The sequence below is a fragment of the Myiozetetes cayanensis genome, unplaced genomic scaffold (assembly GCF_022539395.1).
Source record: "Myiozetetes cayanensis isolate MyiCay16 unplaced genomic scaffold, myiCay2020 scf3, whole genome shotgun sequence".
Lineage (NCBI taxonomy): Eukaryota > Metazoa > Chordata > Aves > Passeriformes > Tyrannidae > Myiozetetes > Myiozetetes cayanensis.
This window is the reverse complement of record NW_026087521.1, coordinates 68,185,191-68,206,484: the sequence shown is the minus strand read 5'-3', so window position 1 is coordinate 68,206,484 and position 21,294 is coordinate 68,185,191. Positions and strand designations below refer to the sequence as shown.

Genomic DNA, 21,294 nt, shown 5'->3' with positions numbered 1-21,294 from the left:
CCCAGCCCTTCCTGCCCTGCTCTGCCCTGCCCAGCCCCGCCCTCTCAGCCCCGCCCCGCCACGCCCCGCCCTCCCGCCTCGTGCGGGCCGCGCGGGCGGCGCAGCGGTTCCCATGGCGACGGCCCTTGTTGTGTCCCGGCCGTACACGGCCTATCCCGGCCGTACACGGCCTATCCCGGCCGTACACAGCCTATCCCGGCCGTACACGGCCTATCCCGGCCGCTGCGGCTCATCCAGCTCCCGGTGCAGCTCCCGAGCCGGCCATCAGCGCCATGATCGGGCTGGGGCAGCTGCGGGAGCAGCGGGAGGCGGCCGCCGTGCAGCGCCGGCGGGAGCAGGAGTTCCTGCGGCGGAGCCGCATCTTCAACGCGCGGCTCCGCACCATTGGGGTGAGGGCCGGCAGGGAGGCAGGGATGGCGCCGTGGCCCCCCGGCGCTCACAGGGGGTCTGCGCAGAACGGCTCGAGGTGGAGGCGATCCCCCGGGCAGGGCAGGGAGGGAAGGGGCGGCTGTGCCGGTGTGGGCGGGCGAGGAGTGCTCTCCGTCCGTCCCCCTCAGTGCGTCCCCTTGTCCCCCTCGCGCGTGTGTGGGAGGGAACCAGGGAGAAAGAGCCCACGTGCATCTCTTAGAGGCGCTTTTAAAGTTGCCGGTGAAAGCGAGTTAAGGCTCAAGGCACCGCCGAGAGTTGTTTTTGGCAGCTGTCCCAGAGTCACGGAAGGGTTGGGGTTGGAGGGGTTCGTGTCAAGCGAATGCTGCTGGAGTAGCGGGGAGCCAGTAGTGTAAAATAGGTCGTACACTGACCCACCTGTATTGTTGCCAGAAACTACTAATGAACCTGTATTGAATTCCTCTGAGCAGAATTCCCCGTGGTTATACTGAAAGCTTGGCTTCCCCAGGGAGACCTCGGAAGGAGTTGATATTTAATTTAGTGACACCGTTATTCTTGGATAATAGAATCCCTTATGGTTTCCCCCTTGCTTACAAACTCACCTCTTGACCTGATTGCTGTAGTCAGTTGTCCTTTACAGAACTAATCATGTGTATTTTCAGACATGATCTGTCTCTGTCTTCATCTGAATAGTTTTTATCCACGGACTATCAAAATAGGTTTGATTATTTAAGAATTGTCATTGTTTTTGGACACATTTTTTAAAATACATTAAGGGACTTGACACCAAAAGAAAAGAAATCAAATCCATGTTTCTGTCTAATAATTTGCCACCATCTGCCAGCAAATACGACAACTGGTTGTTTTGCCTCAGGTGGAGACAGCTGCTCCCAGTGGATGCTGTGCCCTATGTTATGCTTTGCTAAGGTCCCACGCCCCATGGATGTGGATGTTCTGTGCTGTGTCTTTGGCTCATCATGGATGATACACCTGTAGGGCATTGTGGCAACCCCGTAAATTCCACTCTCTGATAAGACTGTGAGATAACATTCCCTGTTATCTTTTCAATGTAATTCTAGTGAACCATCTGGTTTTTTTTTTCAGATATGAACTATTACAACTTCCAGTCATCTTGACTGTCAAAGTACTTACCTGCTTCATAAATGAAAGCAGAACAGTATAAGTAAAATTACCAGCTGTAATGGGGAAATTCCGTGTAATGCAGCTGAAAATGTTTCTAGCTCTATGGGTCGTGTAAATGTGGTGTTTTCATCTGATCTGGTGCTAGAGCATACCTACCATTATTAAAACAAAGCAAACAAGAATATTGCGGTTCCTGGATTTTGAGTTACCTACATTAGTGATGTGTAATAGGCATTCTGCTGGTAGCGGGTTTATATCTGTCTTGTGCAATTGTGAGTCAACGTAGCTTGACAATCCCTGATTTTAATTTAAAGAGCTGCTCTTTTTTTTTTTTTCATTTTAATAGATTGATAAAGATGCATTGGATGTGCAGGTCAAGGAAAGGAAAATTCAAGAAGCAATTGAAAAAGCACGACATGAAAAATTTGGTATATTCATAAATGCCATGATATTTTTGTGAACAGTTAAATGTCTGCTTCCTGCTTTCTTTGTTCCCTTCATGTGTTCTCTAATTTCAGTCATCCAATTTATGTCCTATTTATGTTCATACGTCTGCATTGGTACAATATGTATTTTCCTTAGTGTGTTAAGATTTATACTGATGTCATTAAACTGGGATACACTGTCTAAGAGGCAGGAATTTTCAGTGTTTTCTCTTAATACCTGTAGACAAATAGCATCATTTAGAGACCTGAGTATACAGGAGCATTTAAAAAAAACCCCAGCCTAATTACTTACCACTGTTCTTTTCAGCATAGCAGTGGCTCATCTGCTTTGATTGCTTTCTTGTAGAGTGAGCCTGTGTCCTGCCTGCCTCTTCTCCCATAGAATATATGGATTCTGTGGAATCCTCTCTAGATCATTGTTGCTGGAAGCATGAGTCAGGGACAGCAGGGCTGTGAGAGGAGCCCTTGCTGAGTCAGAACATGCAGCCATACAGATATTTCATGCTGTGCCCTGCCCTCAGACCCTTCTCTGCTTGCCATGCATCTCTGTGCCATCAGGGGAAAGGGTCCCACAGCCTGAGCTCTCCCTGGGCCTCAAGAGGAGCTAGGATGGAGCTGCCAACAGTTTAACAGCTGCTTGGCATTTTCCTGGCTGGAAAATACACCTGTCAGGCTCTGACTCTTAGGAAACTGCCAGCAGCTATGTGGAGTCTGGCAACAGAGGAAATGATCTTTCTTCCTGAGTTATATTTAAATAGCTAAAATGGCGAGTTTAGGGTGGGGGTTTTGTTGTTTGTTTTTCTTAAAAATGCTGTAATTGATTTAGTGTTAATTAAATAGGCAGGAGCTATGAAGCTGTTAGTGCCAGCCAATTATTTTAGTTCTGTGCTTAAAAAAATGATTGAAACTATGGAAGAGCTATCTATATTCCTTCAATTGGGACCCTGATTTTTGTTTGCTTCTTAATAAGCAACTTAAATATTTCAATTGTAGCTGTAAACTAAGAATAAGTGGGAAGGATCAGTTTACAGTACATTTCATGTGTTCATGTGTTTCACCCAAGGAAACCTCATAGTTCTAGAAGTGTTTATTATTGTGTTTGTTTCATAGGCATATATTTCATTGTAACATGAATAAAATAATTCATACCTCAAAAGGTGAAAGTATTTAATAAGTAAATATTACTAACATTACAGTGTTTGCTGGGTTGGCACTCACAGATCAAATACTCTTTCCTAAGACCTGTAAGATTTGTGTCTTCATTGTGTTTGCTCTTGCCTAGCTAATGACATGAAGAGGAATGACAGGCTGATGTGTCTGCTGGAAGAACAACAGAAAAGGGAAATCAAAGACCAGAATAAGGCTCTCAAGGAATTTCAAAAGAATCAGACGCCAGAAACAAGACGTGAGTTTGACCTGAATGATCCACAGGCCCTCAAGAAGGACAGACCCGCCCGAGTTTCGGACACCGACCCTCGCTGTACCATCTCTGGCATGCAGAAGTTTGCAGGGGAAGACCTAAACTATGAGCAGAGGATGAAGTTCCAAAAGGAGCAGCTAAGAGAGTGGTCTCTTCAGCAGCAGAAAGACTGGAAGAATGCATTAGCCGACCAAAAATTGGCAGGTAACAAAAAAGAGCATGAGGTTTTAATCTCCTTTTTGTGAAAGCATGAGGTCTCCAATGAGAATACAGAATAGCTTCTTGAGTATTTAACTTTTAGAAGTACTGCAGCAGTTTCTACTTTGCAGTAGAAAACAATGAATTAGTACAACTAATGTATTCAGTCTCCCTCTTAGGAAATCTATATTTAATAACATGTGATGATTGTAATATTACCTAGGTTCCATTTCTGGTTTACCCCTCAAACAAGGTATGGGGGCATGCTGAAAACCCAGCTGTGTTTTGTATGCTTACTTCATCAGGCCAAATTGCCCAGTCTGTACTGCTCTGGAGCAGACAAAATAATACTGATTTTTGTTTCCTAGCTTGTCATGAAACATTGTTTTCTGCAGTACTTAGCATACTTTTGCATTTTAACACCTACTTTTAAGACAAGATAGGTTATGTAATAAACTGATTTGTGAGTCACCTGAAATCCCAAGATGGAAAGCTTGGATGGTAGGATTTGGAAATAGTTCTGTAACTCAGCCTGCTCTATCTGTAGCTCCCTGCTGTCCCTTCCCCTGCTTAACTCATATGGCACATCACATCCATGAATACTGACTACATATCATTTTAATCTGATTTAGATGATCTATATGACAAGTATAGGGTTGAAATTGATCGAAAGATTTTGGAGCTCCAACGACAAGAAGAAGAAAGCAGGCGTGCTGTCTGCACAGCCACCAAAGATTTCAACAGAATCCAGGTACATTTACATGGGCTGGGAGGGCTGCTTTGCTGCTTAGACGAAGTGGAGACACAGAAGGAAAACAAGATGTGCAAAAGTACCATGAGTGATGCTTTCACAGAGGTTTCTTAGCAGCTGGCTTCCAAGGTTGTTTCAGCAATTGTGAGATAGATTTTAATCTCTTTGCCAAGTGAACAAAGAAACCAAGGATCAAGTTACCCTCTGATGACATTGTCCCTCCTGGTTCTCACCTTGCTGACTAGTGGGCAGCAACAGCTCCGTGTCTCTGATCAAAGTATTTGTATGGGATGCTTTTGACAACTGTTTGCAGGTTGGACAGAAGTCTGTTATGATGTGTTAATTTTGTTTCATCCCTTAGTTCATATTTTCTCTTGGACAAAACATCGCTTCTTTCCTTCCACTGACTTTAGGCTGCTGAACTAGCTTATAAAAAGGAGTTGGACAAGTCTCAAACACTGAGAGACAACATGGATGAAATTACCTTCCTGCTTCGAGGAGACTTCCTTTCTGAAAACCCTGCCCAAGCGCTCAGTCCCTTGGGTGACCGTGTGCTCGTGGATCGCTGGAAGGGGATGAGCCCGGAGCAGCTGATGGCAATTCGTCACTATCAGAAGGAACAAGTTCAGGAGAACCTGGTATTTAAGCTCACATGCATGTTCTGTTTCCCTGGTTGTAATACTGTTATAGACAAGGTTTGTTGGAGAAAAATGTCATTGTTTGCCCTGCATGTCCCGTTGCCAAACTGTTTTCCATTGACCTGCATTTTACCCAAACTTCAATCAGTCTGAGTGAACACAGTGTCTCTGAAAGGCTGGGAGACGTCTCTGGAATAGAATTACAATAGAAACACTAAATATTGGTAATAGTTTCTCTTCTAAAGGTTTCATGGAAGCAGAAAGTCAAAATGAAGAGATCTGCCCTTCCTATGAAGTCAGGAGTGTCCAGGCCTAGGCACTGGGAAGTAGGAAGCTACTTGGCTTCCTTAGTACAGAGGCTGCATTCATGACAGCTGAGGAAGAGTGTTTGATTTTATCTTTTAATCCCTACAATACCATAGGCTTTACTATGGTCTGTACTGTTATTAAAGCTGAAGATAGGATTGTCCTTTTCCTGGCTCTCCTGTGACCCTATAGTGAACCCACTCATGTTGTTCAGCTGGCAGAAAAGGAGTACAACCAAGGAAGGGGAGTTTTTTGCAGGCCTGGTTTCTTGATTCAGTCCCATGTGATGTCAGGATTAAAAACAGTTGGGTCTCCTCATGTGGTGGTGGCAGCTCAGCTCTTACACCCAGTTACCCACATGATGATGTCTGAGCACTTCTCACCTCAAGAAGTTACGACTCCTGCTAACAAGAATTAAAAAGAGAGACTTCATAAATACAGCTTCATCTTTGAACAAGGAGAGAATGAAGCGTTTTTTCCCCTCCTGCAGAGGATGAAGGAGCAGGAACGGCGGAGGGACGCAGAGTGGGACAGGCAGCGCGTGCAGGCCGCAAGAGCCCAGATCCTGCTGGAGAGGGAGCAGCAACGGCAGCACCGGGAACGGCGCCGGGACCTGGATTTCATGAACGCAGAGCTCTCCCAGGAGCAGAGGGCAAAGTAAGTACCCAGAGCGTTGTTCTTTTCAAATAAAGCCCTTTCCCATTATTAACACAACAGCTCGGCTTTCTTACTTGTCTTGTTTGTAGCTTTCTTAATGCACCTGTCACAAGTTCATGCTTTTAAAAAAAACAGTTCATCTGAAGTGTGCTTTTCAGTATTATTTAAACAATCTTCAGAGAGTAGGTTTGGAGTGTTACTTACAGGAATGAATTAGGAGCTGGAATTCTAAAAATATTCCATTAACAACAGACTGTTTATATGGATAGCAAAATAGAGAGTGAGTACAGTTAGCTATGCAGAAAACTATTTTATCAGGTGTAAACCAGTATGTGCTTCTTTATCATAATTTACTGAAACAAAAAAGGATGGGTATCAGAAGAACTGCCAGTTTCTGGTAGCTCAGGGTTAAGCTATCATGACACAAAGTGAGCATTTCTATTTCATGTGACAGACCTTGATGATTCTTTAACTAGCCACTGCATGTGTCTCCCTGGGCAGCTCTTGTGTCTGCTCTAATGGCAAAGGAGGCAGGTAATAAGTTCAGGAGAAGAAAATCAAACCCAGGTGATTTGGTATTCTTCTAGTCCTTTTGTTTCCTCTCTTTTCTTTTTTTTTTTGCTTATACATACAGAAATTTTGCAAATTAATTTCTAATACATGATGCTTTCTTACTGTGAAAGCAAAACTTTGGAATTGCGTTAATTTATTTTATTTATTTTTTTTTTTTTACTGTGAGATTTTTGGAGGGTTATCTCAGGATGAAAAACCCAAGTTTGGTGTTTTGAGATGTGGCATACATTTTGGAGAAAAAGTGGTAGTTATATTTTATTCCATTTCTAATGAGCATTTATGGGTGCTAATGCATTACATTTTCTTCAGGTTTCTCAGGCTACGTCTGCAGAGTAATGAGAACACATTTACTAACTGCTTTTTTAAACATATTCTTTCTTGTAGGAACATCTACCTTAAAGAAGAAGCGTATTCCAATGTCCCAACAGCCCAGTATTACGCCCAGTTTAACACAACCACCCGCTGACCTTCTGGATAAATCAACCTGAATTACACAGAAGTATGTAGACATTAAAATTTCTAAGTGAGCAATCCCATGTTTTACTATGTTTATCTGTTCCCTACCCTGTCCAAACACTGCACTCAAACTAAAGGACAGTCTGCTAGGCCACATAGGAAAACATAAATAATCTTTACACATGACTGTTGCTCTGTAAGTACTGATAGATTCAGTAGTAGGTTGTTTGACTCTTGTGTCTCAGGCTTATCTGTAATATTTAAATTATTCGTGTCTTTCTGAAAGAAATGACAATTTCAAATACAGTGCTGCCTTATTCAAACGTGGGCAGAGGGGAATGCTGGCTGCCACAGATCACAAGTGATGCACACTTAGCAGGTTCTAGAAAGATGGCCTGAGCAGGAAACTTTGGGTTGGGGTTGGTTTTGGTTTTTTTCTGGTTTGGATTTTCTTAAAGCAAAAAAACCCAGCCAGACACAAAGGTGAGCAGAGGAAGAAGTGGCCAAGTTGGTCAGAGGAGTTGCTTTTGTTTCGTGAATAGTGGGAATAAGAAGGGAAGATTTTGACAGGCATCAAGATGATTATAGCTCTGAGGCACGGCACTGAAAGGGAAGGGGGTGAGAGTCAGTGGGGAAAGTATGGGGGAAAGTGTTCCTACAGACCCCCTCACTCACTCAGTGACACTGGAAAAATGGGCATGGGAGACATGGAAAGAAACTTCCCAAGAAGTGTCTTGGGACAGAATGACCCTGAGCAAAAAGATATGTCCAATTTTTGCACATTGATACAGTTGAACTTAATTGCAGATAGAAGCTTAAACAGGAAAGCAGAATGGCTGGAGTACGGAAACTGAGGAAAAGTTGGAAGATGAAGTGCATGGAGCAGGGATCACACTGGCACTGTTAATGATGAGCCAGAATACAAAGAAGCAAGAAGGGCTGATATTCAAGGGATTCTAATGTATAACATTTGAGTTCCATTTATTTGTCAGACTGGGATTCACACGTGGCCAAATGTCTTTGGGGTATTACCAAAAACTGCCAACCCCAGAGGGCAGGTACATGTCTTAGAACAGACAGGCCATCAGATGGGGTGGGAGGATAAACCAGTGTGCTTTCTACAGCAGTTCTCACGTCATTTAAGTTGGGTTTGATCTGTGTTGAATATCTCACACTCTGACCTTTTTTAACTGAACTTTTAGTTTCCTGACAGAAAAAAATTAATAAAGCAAGTGCTGAAAAGTTTGTGGAGTTGTCTTGGTTTGTCCAGCTCGTGTGAGGAGATGCTTGCAGACTTTCCATCAGCTCTACAGTTTAACTAAATAATGCTGGACCTAGTCAGGTGTTGTTTGAGCTTTCTTCAGGAAGGGCTGTGTGATTAAAGCCTTTCTGTGTTACCTAACTGCTTGCTTAAAAACACTTTATATGAAGTTGGAGAAGGATAGATTTCTCAGTTGCACTAGGAGTAAGCCTTTAGATAGAAAATCAAACAAGACTGACAATTCAATAATTGGATGGGATCAGGCATCGTGGAATTTTCTAGAAAACTTTCAGCTTCATCAATCACATTTTACAAGAACAATCCTGCTCCATTCTACCTGTTGTTTCAAAATACAAAACCTGAAATTTATTTTGGATCAATAGTTTGGGAAAAGGTATGTATTTAAAGTTTAAAAAAGAAGTTACAGTGGTTGACCTGAGTCCACCATTGTACTTTTTCTTGAGACTTTTTACTCTTATATTTTTACTCTCTCCATCCTAACTCTGGAGCAAAGGTGTGACCCGAGGAGGTTTTCATGGCAATCAGTGTTTTGTGGTATGTTTGTGGTCATTTGCTTCTTGTTAATCTTTTTGTGAAAATGTTTTAAGAGGGCGAATAGATGCTCCCCTTATTTTTAGAAGTTTTTTTAGACTTTTGTCACATTACCATTTAATTTTCCCTTTTTTCAGGCTTAATTTGTCTATTTAATTCTCATTAAAAGCTGTCACAGGTTTCTCAGTCCTTGTTACCAATTTCTGTATTTCTGAAAATTTGACCATATAACCTTTTTGAGATGAGGAGAAGATTGTGTCATAATGATATTTTCTGGTTTATTCCATATTTTCAAAGTGAATATGGATATTTCTGTATAACCCTAACAGTGGTTTTCATGGTCATTGTTTAGCAACGAGGGGCATTTTCTTAGAACTCTATGTCGTAACTCAGACATCTTCAGGTTTGTCAGCTAGTTCAGGGCTCCCTAAATATATATCATATTAGGGTTTGGGGTTTTTTGATTGGTTGGTTTCTCATTTGTTTTGTTTTGTGGGTTTTTTGTTTGTGGTTTTACCAGTTAATTAAATTTTAAAGAATAAAAGTTTAAAGAATAATAACTTTGCTGTTTTATTTGCTACTTTACAAGAAGAGAAGGCTGAGTTCCTAAGTTGTGATAATGCAATGCCAACTCTGACTTCTAGAACTCGGGCCTAGTAAGTTGTGCAGATGTTGGTGAGCTTTGAATCAGCAATGAATAAGAAAGGTTCAGCTCTTCTGTTCAAAAACCAGAAATTACTGCAATTAAACCTCGCAGTAGCTACTGAAAAGCAGCTTTTAAGTGAAATTTAATACTTCTCTTAAATTTGTTTGCACAGGGCAAGAAAGATGTTTAAAGTATCTCAACCAAACATGCTGAGAAACAAAGCAATTTTTCAGTTAAAAAAACAACAGAACATCATAAATCCAAAAGGAGTAAACAGACCTGATAAAATAATTTCTTGGTGTTATTCTGGCTCAGACTTGACCCTTCACTATATTTTTTTATCTGTTGACCTAAGTAAGCCTGTGAATTAAAGTAATCAGAATTAAGCCTTTTATATTACTGAGTTTTATATTTGGTTGAGTAGGTGACATTTTATTTGTGTTATCACAAGTCATTAAATTCTATACAAACCATATAGATTCTGAAGTTGGAAAAAAATGGGGAATGGGGAAAAATCAGTTCCTGAATGAATAAACTGCATTTTACTAATATTTCCTGTGTTTTCTGCTGCAAGGCCAAAGTTAAGTTTTATTTGCAGCTATTAGTGAAATGTTCTTAGTATTTTCTTTTTATGTAATGTTACTGTAGTAATACTAAGAAACAAATGAAAGCACTTAATGAAGGAAGCCAGGGCAATCCTGGTTTTCCTACTGGAATTGTGTCCTTTATTTGCTTCACATGCACCTCCACACTTATTTCCTGAGGATCCTGTGTTTGTTCCCAGCCCTGTAATGCAAAACAACTGTACTTCACATTCTCAAAGCACAGAAGTATTCCGTGTGAATTAGGGGGAATTGTCCTGTGAAGTCTCTTCCAGTGAATTCTTTGTGTGATTTCTGTCATTCCTTGTTGCAATTATTAATGAAGTGCTTTTCAGATGCCAGCACCTGGGACCAGGGAAAATTGGCTCTCTAGCAGACTTTCTACTCAGTTAAAGGCTGAGGATGTAGTTAGAGTATGAGGAGTACTTCAGGTGATCATTTAATCAGGATAGATACTGCTTTTTGGAAGAAGAGTTTAATCTAAAGAAGAGTTGTTTTAAAGGTTGGCTATCTTTAGCTAACTTCATTGAATAGGTTATTAAACACATATACAGATCTGTGCCCATTTGTGTGTGAATCTTTGAATACTTTCTTAGGACTTCAGCATACTTGCTGGTGGTTTAAAGCCTTTCCCCAGTATGCTGTCCTTTTTGAGATTTACTGGAGCTGGGAAATGAGGGCATTGCAGTCAGACTGGTCCTTGCTGGTGATGCTCTAGCCCAGAAAGGCAGTGCTGCTGAGCAGAATGACACTGAACTCTCACCCTGAGAAATCTGATTCCTGTGGCTTCTTAGCAGCGATCCTGATCCTTCACAGAAGGAACCACAAAAATCCTGCCCACAAGAAAATAAACAGCAGCCTCTAGATGTCATGGTGGAAATTGCACAATTGCAGCTCTGGCAGCAAAACCCACTCAAACCCCAAAACCAATAGTTCCTTCTCTCTACCCTCACAAAACAGGAGATTAGGGTGAGGTTTTTTTTTCTTTTTTAATAATAATACATGGTCTAATCTAGTGATGCCATTTTGCAGTAAGAGAGTGCACAAAAGAGTGGAAATATCGAGGATCCAGATCCACCACTGTCATAGCACCTTGGACAAAACAGTGTTCCACTGTGTGCTCTGGCTTTCTGAACAGAATATATTGCAGTGGTGGCTCAAGGACATTGAAAAAGAATAAAAAATGAAAATTAGTTAGCTCTGAGCTTTATTAAATGTTCTATGATCTTTCTCCGTCAATACAATTTAAGAGCTAATTCATGCTACTCCCGTGTTTGAAAATGCTAGGGAGGAAGTGAGGATTGAAAAACAGTGCATATACAGGAAAAATTGGCAAAAGGAAACAGCCAGCTACATAACGATTTTAAAGACACGACATTTCATTGCTAACATTAAAAGATTAGTTGCTGTTTTAATGCTGTCACTGGCAATTAAGTGATGAGATTTAAACACAGGTGTCATGAAAATTGGTGAGGAGACTTGGAATCAATGACACTGCTGAGGAATGAGGATGAGTGAGGAAAGCAGTTTAATACTGTAATATCTGAGAAAGCTCAGTCCAAAGGAACTGTGCAGACACATAATAACTGGAGTTTGCTGAGCAGCAAATGGGTAAAATAATCAGTCTCCAGCAAACCTTTTAGCTGGAAAATGCCTTTTGTCTTATCACATGCGCAAGGATCCACTGCCATTCCCTGGGTTCAGGCTCCTGCTGGGATAACAGTCAGTCTGGAGCAATGACAATTTTGAGCTGAGAATTCTTGGGAGGTTCAGGTCTCCTTGTATGTGTAGTTACCCGAATCCAGCTCAGAAATCTGAGTACTAAGTCTAGACTAGGATAGCTGGAATTACAGTGGATGGATTTTTAGCCTCTCCCTGTACATGTGAGCCTGTAATGTGTAAGGATAGGTGCATATACATACACAGAACTGAAAGGGCAGTTTTCAAAGCCATCTCTTCAGTTCCTGCTGGCTTCAAAAATAGAAGAAGGATAAAATCCAGGTTTTGTGGAAGGATGACCAGCACCAGAGTTCATTCTGACAGAGATCATAAGCTTATTTCTACAAAGAAAGTGTTTTTCCCTGAAAGCTGAAATGACTGAAGAATGAGAAGATTCTGCCAAGGCCAGCCAAGTGTTATCCAGCTGGTGTGGAGCTGGGAAATAGCTTATTGCTCTGCTGAGCTGCACTAAGGCACGGCCTAAAGGCTCTTGGATTTTCTCTTTTGGAGACCTTAGTGGGATGTGTAACAATTCCTACAAAACCGAGGGCACGAGTCACGTGTGGCACAAGCAGGGGAGCTCTGGTGGTGTGTTAACACAGGACACTGAGGGACTTTGTCCTCTTACAGTCTGGGTAATTTTGTGTGACACTGAACAGAAAAATTGGAGTATCTTCCTGCATGATTATACTCAAGACAAAGGTTATGTAGAGATGGAAGAGTCACAGGCCACCAAATGGGCATGTACGTCAAGTTAAATTCCAGGCTGAACTAAATTAAGCACAAAAAGTGAGTGGTATAGAAAAAGAGAGGATCTCACAGCAATGTTCTCCTGACTAGCAGTTTGTTTACCTCTCTTCCTGATAAAACTCAGATTTTTAATTATGTACCTTGAGAAAGAAAAGGATTTTGCATCTTCACTGAAGACAAAAGCCCTTACTGTCTAGAATACAGCATCAGTTTTAAATTTAGCCTGTATATAAATAAGCCACAGAACTGTGAAATAATTCAGTTTATGAGGAAATGCATCAGAGTGGAGCAGAAAAAAGCCCTCTTTTTAGACATAAGTAAGGCTGAGTAGATTTTAAAGAAATAGTAAGCATTTTTCTCTTCTGGAAATGCAACTTGTGCTAAAGAAAATACATTTTGCACTCCTGTCAGATAAAACCCATGTGCCCCAAAGTTAATCATTATAGTTTAACGTACCAAAGGCTTGGGGGAAAAGAAAAGGCTCAGCCTCCTCCTTCAGGGCCTTCCTAAGTGCTAGAAAACTGTTTTGTTGTCATATTTCAGTACAAAAGACCCATTTATTAGAAAAAGTTAATGAACAATAAAGGAGGATCAAGGTTGGCCAGCACGGTGAATAACTTACTTCTATTTATTCTAGCTTTATTTGTCAGTAAGATGAACTGTTAGAGACACCTGTATAACAATTTTTATTTGTTAATCCCTGTTCAGGGATTCCATGTGTTTCTGTGAAGGGAAAACAGGAATGCAAGAGGGGCAGTATGGGCACTATGCTGTGCAAGTCCTATTTTCTTAGGAAACAAGTCCCAGGGATCTATGGACACAGTGTAAATATCAAACCTTCCTCAGCCCAGCTCTCTGAGAACACCAGACACATTAGGAAGTGCTTTTTTATAATAGGAGCACACAGAACACTTGGCTGATAAAGTCCATGAACAGCCTGATAATACCTTAAACCCAGTGAAAGACACTGGCTGCTGTAAATCATTATGGTACCTATCAGATAGAAATTGTAGCCACCGAGAAACAGAGCTCAGACAAGTAGAGACAGATGGGGGGAAGCTCAGAGCCAGTTTGTCACAGCCCCAAACCCCAAACCAATTAAGAAATTACGTAACGTAACACGATCCAATACCTTACGCTTGGCTTTGATTGTCCAAAAATTCTAAAGTAGAGGAGGAAAAAGTTCTAAAGAGAGGGGCATTTTGGAGATGAAAAAGGAAAAAAAAAAAAAAAAAAGAAAGAAAAGTTTGAATCTCAGAAAAAATGAGTTTGTGCAATAGTTCAGAACACTGGAGACCGTGATTGCGTCTCCCTGGTCTGCCACACGTCACATCTGACCACAAGAGCATTCCTTAAGCTTTCTCCACTTCAATTTCTAGTCTGCAAAATGAAATAATTCAGTAGCAGATAATGATATAAACAAATACTTAGGTTTAGATCTATTTTTTGGGCTTACTTGAAATTTGAAGAGACTGTTTCACAGCACTGCAGGCAAATGATAAAGTTAAAAAAATTACATCAAATTATAGAGACTGATAAAGCAGAAGAACTGACAGAACAATATATAATAAATACACTAAAGATTTATGTCACTAGACCGAGATTTAAAAATACATAAGATAATAAGGTACAATGTACTCCAAGTTCTACTGGATGGGATATTCTGATAGATTGACAGATCTGGATTGGATCCCTGGGCTGATCCAATAGGTTGTGCATATTCTTATATTTTCCTGTAAGGAGCAATTTTTCAGTGCTAGCTCTGTTTTTCCTTTTTCTGCAGTGCATAGAGGAAAACAGAATTATGGGGCCCACCTTCTGCATGGTTTGTTTGACCTCTCTGCAAAGAGAAGAGGTGTATCCATTAGGAAATGTCAATCCCTAGGCATGTACATCCTGGGAACAGGCAATGGAGATCACCTTTTTCACAAGTTAGATGGTGTCCAGGTTTTTTTAAGTCAACAGGAAAGTCGTCTAATTCTCCAGCAGTGATGTCATGAGCTTGTAGCCCAAATGGTGTTCTCATTGCTGGCAGGGAACATTAAACAAAGAATGTATGGTTTTCAAATGCTGCTCCAATCCAGCAAAAAGCATTCACGCAAACAAAAGCTGTTGTTTTGTCTAGAAACTGTTGTTTATCTTTAGAATGGAGCCATGTTAATAGTTTTAATATGCTAAAACATGAGGTCCTAGAGACACAGAATAATCAAATTCTGTCCATCTGCCTAAACAGCCCTGTCATCCTGTGATCCCAATGGGGACTGTGTGCAAGGGAGAGAGGAGATTCGGATGCTGAAGCCTCAGGCCCTGAGCAAACTGAGCACAAATTAGATACCATAGAAGTCTTTTTTTATTCTTCCTTTCCATGGTCTCTCAGTATTAGCTGTATTTTGTTGAGTATCTAGAGAAAATATTAGTAAAATACATACAGTAGCCATCATGCTGCATCAATACACAACTTCACTGGTCCCATTAAACTGATGTAGCTTTTTCTTTTTTTTCTGGAGTCTTGAAGGAGTTGTACATGGAAGAGACATTGTGAGTTTTGGTTCAAAGTGGTTAATGTCCCCATTCAGAAGCACTAAAGTCAATAGTGGGAACTCGGTGCTTTTGGTGTCCTCTGTTCTCTTCTAAGTGCTTATAATTTTATCAAAGGATATGTTGGTATTGAGTGTGAATATACAGAATTATCTTCATGTTCATGTTACAGAAAATAAACAGAGACTGGAACTTCCAGCTGAGAATCATCTCCCTAACAGTGGATAAGAGTACACAAGCAGATAGGAAGTAGAATGAACAGGGCCTTCCTGTGATGATTTGCTTGACTGCCAACATGAATTTTCAGGTTTAGCTTTTCTGGTTTCACCTAAACATTTATATTTCATTATAGAACAGTGTATAGGGCCATTTTTGGATGGAGTTGCCTTTTAGTACTTGGGATGGAAGTCATTCCCTTGAGGATGACAGAGCACTGTAACAGGTTGCCCAGAGCAGCCGAGTCTCAATTTTTGGAGATAATTCAAAGTTCATCTGGGCTATTTGGATAACTGTGTAATTAGCAGGGCAAGTGAGACATTCTAAGCAATTTCTGAAATAATGTATGAGCAAAATAGATTGTTAGTTTCCATAGGTTGGTTTTTCATTGCTTTCATTTGTTCTTCCATGTTATTAAATTAGTCTCAAAAGGTCTTGGACAGAGAAAAGAGAAAGGAAAAACTTAAAATAACAAAAAGGAGAAGAAAAAAAAACAGAAAATGAAAGAAAAAAAGCAAAGGGGAAAGAATGTTAAATGAGTACTGTAATAAAAGTAATGCAGTCCACTGAGAACAAAAAACTCTGATGGACTAAAATTTCTTCTCTGCAAAACCATGAAGTTTTAATCCCTTCTGGGAAGAGCGTAGGGTTCCAAAACTTAGCAGTGTTTTCAAAATTTACTCAGTAGAGTTTTTCTGGACAGAATTAATTATTCTACCTTCATAATGAATACACCCATATAAAGTATGAAGTGTAGGTTTTCCAAGGAAATTCTGGGAAATTACACTCTCTTGGTAGTTGCAGGGGACCAGAACCACTATCTCTCTATCATTTCAATAGGAAAAAGCACTCCAAGATGCATAAATAGTACCAAAAGGCTGCAATTGAAGCAGTCCTGTGGGACAGAGAAGGACAGGTACCACTGGGAGACAGGGAAGGTATTTTTTGTCCTCTGCTGCTGTGAGACATTGCTTTCTCCCAGCTGAGGTAGAATATTCCAGGTTATTTCAAATTAAGGAATTTTCTTACTCAGTGACAGACTTGAAATCCAGTTGCTTGGTTTCAGTTGTTGCAGCAGTGGATCACACCCAGAAATGTATATTTGCCCATGTGACATTGCAGCTCACAGGCTCCCCCGTGAGCTTAGGAAATAATAAACGTCACTGTGGCATGATACAAAATCTCTCTGTCACCTGTCAGCTCTTCCTCGTGGAGCTGAAGCTGGGCACCCTCTGCAGTGTACCTTCTGTTTCTGAGGAGCTCTGGGGCAACTGGGCATGATCATTTGTAGTTTGCTGGGCCAGGTACTAATTTAGCACTGGTATCTTTTGGAAAATGTGCAAAAGAAGAGGGAAGGATGTTGGCTTCGTAGGTCTGTCTCAAGTTTGGAGTCTTAAGAAGTTCTAACTGCTAATTTTGCTTTGCTCAGGGCTGAGAAATGTGCATGTTCTTTCTCTCACCTGCTGCCTGGCATGTAATAACTCATTGCCATCTGATTCAGGAGTGCCCTGAGATCAGTTAAGGCCATTCTATATCCAAGAGCCTTTTGTCACAAACCTAAATGGAAGTTAATAATGTTTTGCACATTTATATGTCTATTGAATTTGGGCCAGGCTGTGAAAACAATGTACAAGAGACAGAAGTGTGAAAGCACTAGGAAAATAAACAGCAATTTCATTTAGTTTTAAAAAGTATTTTAGACAATCTAACTTCCTTTTTGCCCCTGTTTATTTTCTTTTAGCCTTTAAAGTTTGCCCTAGAAGACTTTTTATCTACAAAGATTATGCCAGTTCAACTAGAAATCACTCAGCAGTTCAATGTAACAGGAAGCTGCAGGGATGCAGTTGGAGTAACACGGAGCAGTAATCGGCTGCAGGCAGAAAATTTCAACATGCTGAGGTAAAAACTCGTCAGCAGATTTGATATATTGTCCCCTGACAGTGGCTCCCTAGGGTGGAATATGACCTAAGAGCATCCCACTGGGAAGCCTTTGCCTTCCATTGGTCGGGAGGGGCAGTTTTTCTGCTGGGCTCACAACACTCCTTATCTGATGCTGAGGTGCAACGTTTGTACTCCCAGTGTTTGGGTAGAGAAAGGAGGGATTTCTGATGGGATTCTTCACTTAGAGAAGTTTCGTCTGAAGTCGATTCTTCTGTTTTGGGAAGTTCTTTCATCCCAGTGGTGTGATGCTCTGGAGAGGCAGGGAGATTGAATTTCAAACGCACACTGGAGATAAGCCCCCCTTATCAGGGACACCCAGTCTTCCTAGCACAGCAGTTTAGTGGCAGCCTAACCATCAGTGCAGCATTGGAGCTCAGGCTTTGTGCTCACAGGAGTGTTGGAAGCAAAGGGTTGCTTTTCACCAGCCTGGTACCTCTGAGTATGAAATGTTATGGGGTACTGAATATCTACCTGCTGTGCAGTAAGCTGGGTGGGGAGCAGACACTGGCTATTTGGATGATTTGAAAGAAGTTGAATAGATGTTAGGTGTTGGTAATATCTTAGACAAGGATGTATTTGTGCTAAAGATGGGTTTTTGTTTGAAATGCCCTGCAAGGAAATCAAACCTATAACTCAATGCAGTCTCAAGTGATTACAGTTAAAAAGCAAACAAACAAACAAGAAATAAACCCACACTTTCCCCTCCCTGCAATAGTGTTCAATTATAGCTATTATTATTGTAACCACTAAAGCCCAAGAAGTCCTTCACTCGTACACAGCTTTTATTGCCAAAGCCCCAACAACGGCCCCTGAAATATTCTGATTTTCGTGGTGTTGCTGTAACTGCCTTGCGTCCTATGGATGCTGCAATTGGAACATGCTCCTTGCTGTCTCCAGAAGTTTTCCCAGCAGTATTTTCCAAGTGTTTGTGATGTTTACCATATGGTTTGCAACTTCAGTGCTGGCCAAGCCCTGGCTGTTACCAACAGACATGAACAGCACATCTCCAGAAACTCACGTTCCTTGGTCCTGGTGTCTTGCATCAGTTCCCTTTGGCAAAAAATCTGCACTACACTCCTGGTCATTAAAGGAGCAGAAATTGGAATACAGTGTCCTGTCCACACCAAGCTGCTGCCCACACCCCACACCCAGGGCACTGCTCTGTGTCTGCCCTGCCAGCACTGTTTGCCCTTGTACGGCCCTGGGATTTACTCTACAGCTCCTTTGAGGAAAGGCTCATTATTGATCAAAGAAAGAAAAAGTGGAAATACTCAGGAAGAGGGGGTAAGCAGCTCAGCTGCTATTACAGGCAAGACATCCTATTTCTGTGAACACTGCCCTCCTTCTGCCAGCCTATCCTCCATCTGTGTTCACTTCTCTGCCCTAAAGTTTAATCAGGAATATTTTGGCACATGTGTGCTTTTGACCTCTAAAAGGAATTCTGTTCCCCATTGTGTCCTATATGGTGGAGGTTTAAATATATTTAGGTGCTAATTCATGTTGAATTCAGAAAGAATTAAATACCTTTACAAGTATAGCCAGTCTTAATATAAATACTAATCAGAAATGTATCAAATGTAATGATCCAGAAAATATTTTTTTACTCATCTTTGATTTTGAGGGAGCTTTCACAGATGGGCCTAGGGGACTAGTTGTCCTCCAGACAGTAGAAAAAGAATATTTATTAGTTTAGCTTGAAAAAGGATCTGTAGTTAATACGGTTGTTTTTACATCAAATTCCATCACAGGGAAGGAAAATATTCACAGTTAGTGTTTCATGCAGAATTTAGTTATAAATTCATAATAAAGATTAAAAGGAGTGGAAACCCAACTAAACTATGGACTAAGCAGGGTAAGTGTAACCAGTCATGTGCAAAGTTCAGCAGTGGTCTGTGCTAGTATCCCTTCTCTTCAACTCATAAATAACCTGGAAGCAGAGGTGAACACTCAGATTAAAAGTTTGTGGAAGATAGTAAGTTATTGAGGGTAGAAAGGAGAAGAGAAGAAAATGAAGAGTTTATAGACCTGAGTGTCCAGGCAATAAAATGGCAGCTGAAATTCAGAGTAAATAGATGTGAAGTCACCCACATGGTGAGAACAACTCTGGAGTCACATAAAACTGAACCAGCTGTTCCCACTCAAGAGCAGGATTCTGAGGTTATGATCTTTAGTTTCATAAAACATTGATTCATTGCTTAGTGACAGTCATAAAACCAAATCAACTGTTAGGCACTTTCAGGATTGAAAACAAAACAGAGAACACCACTATGGCACTGTGTACATTTATAGCTGAACCATGTGTTTGAATGCAAGCTCTGATCCCTTGATCTCAATAAGGAGTGTATTAAAACTGGAAAATACTCAGAGAAGGTAACAAAGGTGTGGAGGTTCTGTGGAAGGGGTGGATTTCGAGGCTAAACATTTTTAACTCAGAAAGGAGTGATTTAGAGGGCTGATGACAGATCCACAGAATCCTGGCTTTCCTGGGGACAGCTGATGCACATCAGCTGTTCACTGTCTGTTCCCACACAGAAACCCAGGGCCATCAAATGGGGCTGGCTGAGCTGCCTCCAGATCAAAGGCAGTGTGGTGGTTCTTCATGCAGAGCAGGAGCCTCACGGAACTGCTCACCAAGAGGCACTGCAGATACTCATATTTTATGGGCATTTTAGGGGAATGTGGACAAGCACTTGGAAAAGAAATCCACTCAAGATTACTAAGCAGAAAAACTCCATTAAGCTCAGGAAACTGCATGACGTGAATATAACTGGAGACTGAGGGACTTTGGATGGAAAAGTCTGGTTTTTCTCTGTTGCTCTTTGCTGGGCATCCACTTATGGAACTGTGAAGAAAAGATATCAGGCTAAATGGCCCTCTGGTTTGAATCCCTGTTCCTAAGAATTGCAAATAAAGCACTTCTTTTTTAAAAATGATGAAGCCTGAAATCACCCAGCCAGAGACTGCTGGGTATGTGGTGCTCTGTGTTATGAGGCTACTTAAATATCCAAGTAAGTATTCAGAGCTGATATTTTCATAAAATTTTAAGAGACTCTGGCTTCCAAATGTGACTGAATTGCAGTCTGGTTTAAACATTTCATTGTATTTGTTGTCTTTGAAAACTGGGGCATTAAAAAAACATACAGACAATATCAGTGAGTCATGATCCCAGTGAAAGTTATGCTGACTTTTGCACCTTAATTAGGGATGTATCTCTTCCCTTATTCTTTAAGGTTATTAAGCTGCCATAAATACTTTCAGTACAGAATGAGTAGAAACTCATGCTTCTCTTTTAAAAGCCTAACATGAGTTAAAAACAGAGTTCAAAACCAAGCTGCTGTAAATCATGATTTTTCAGGAAACAGGACTGTTCCATGACTGCCTTCTGTTGTTCATTCAAGTAGAACAGTGTTCTCTGCATTTGCTGAGTCACAAAGGCTCCTGTAACACTCCAGAATGGGAAAGCCTTTAGAATGGCTTTTTCTGAAAAATAAACTGGGGTTTGTTTTTTTTTTTCCAGCTAAGACTCAGCAAAAAATTAGGTGTTTCCTTAAGGTATATATCTCTTAAAACCCCAAACTACTCAGTTCAAGATCTGGAAGAATATTGCTGTCCAAGATTGTATTAATGCTTTCAAATATTTCATCTGAGAATTGGTGGATGAATGGACATTCCCAAAGCATATGCATTAGATTAACAGTCAGTCCACCACAGCCACAATGCACCACCTTTTCTTTAATGGATTCCAGGGATTTAAGAAAAGTATATTTTACATTATTAACTTCAGCTTAGCGCTATTAACAGCAACTAATCCTCTTTCTTGTTCAACTTCATGAGGTTTATGCAAGTTTAGGATTTTGAAAATAATATTGTTATATTAGCATGAAACTACTAATGAAGGGATAAGCAGTGAAATCACTCTTCCCTGTCTATCCAGAGTCCATCATTTACATGCCTTCTCAGCTCACAGTTAAGTGGACTCTGAATTCACCTTAAAACTCCTGCTGACTGATTATAATGTTTATATATTTTAATATATTTTATATATATACATATTTACATGTATATATTGTATCTAGCAATCCAGTACAAGATTT

At 40.8% G+C, this 21,294-nt stretch overlaps 1 protein-coding gene across 1 annotated transcript; it reads left to right on the top strand.

The window, feature by feature from the left end:
- Positions 1-240: 240 nt before the first annotated feature.
- Positions 241-7,050, top strand: RIBC2 (RIB43A domain with coiled-coils 2). Its single transcript, XM_050323327.1, has 7 exons — positions 241-389; positions 1,877-1,958; positions 3,259-3,600; positions 4,227-4,345; positions 4,759-4,983; positions 5,780-5,946; positions 6,904-7,050. The coding sequence occupies exons 1-7, from the start codon at positions 273-275 to the stop codon at positions 6,983-6,985; spliced, it is 1,134 nt and encodes a 377-aa protein (XP_050179284.1). The 5' UTR covers positions 241-272; the 3' UTR covers positions 6,986-7,050.
- Positions 7,051-21,294: the final 14,244 nt, after the last annotated feature.

Bases quoted from the DNA above. Each gene is read 5' to 3' on its own strand.
- RIBC2 (XM_050323327.1), top strand. From the start codon at position 273: ATGATCGGGCTGGGGCAGCTGCGGGAGCAGCGGGAGGCGGCCGCCGTG. The intron at 1,959-3,258 runs GTATATTCATAA...GCTCTTGCCTAG, and splicing joins AGCACGACATGAAAAATTTG to CTAATGACATGAAGAGGAAT. The intron at 4,346-4,758 runs GTACATTTACAT...CACTGACTTTAG, and splicing joins AAGATTTCAACAGAATCCAG to GCTGCTGAACTAGCTTATAA.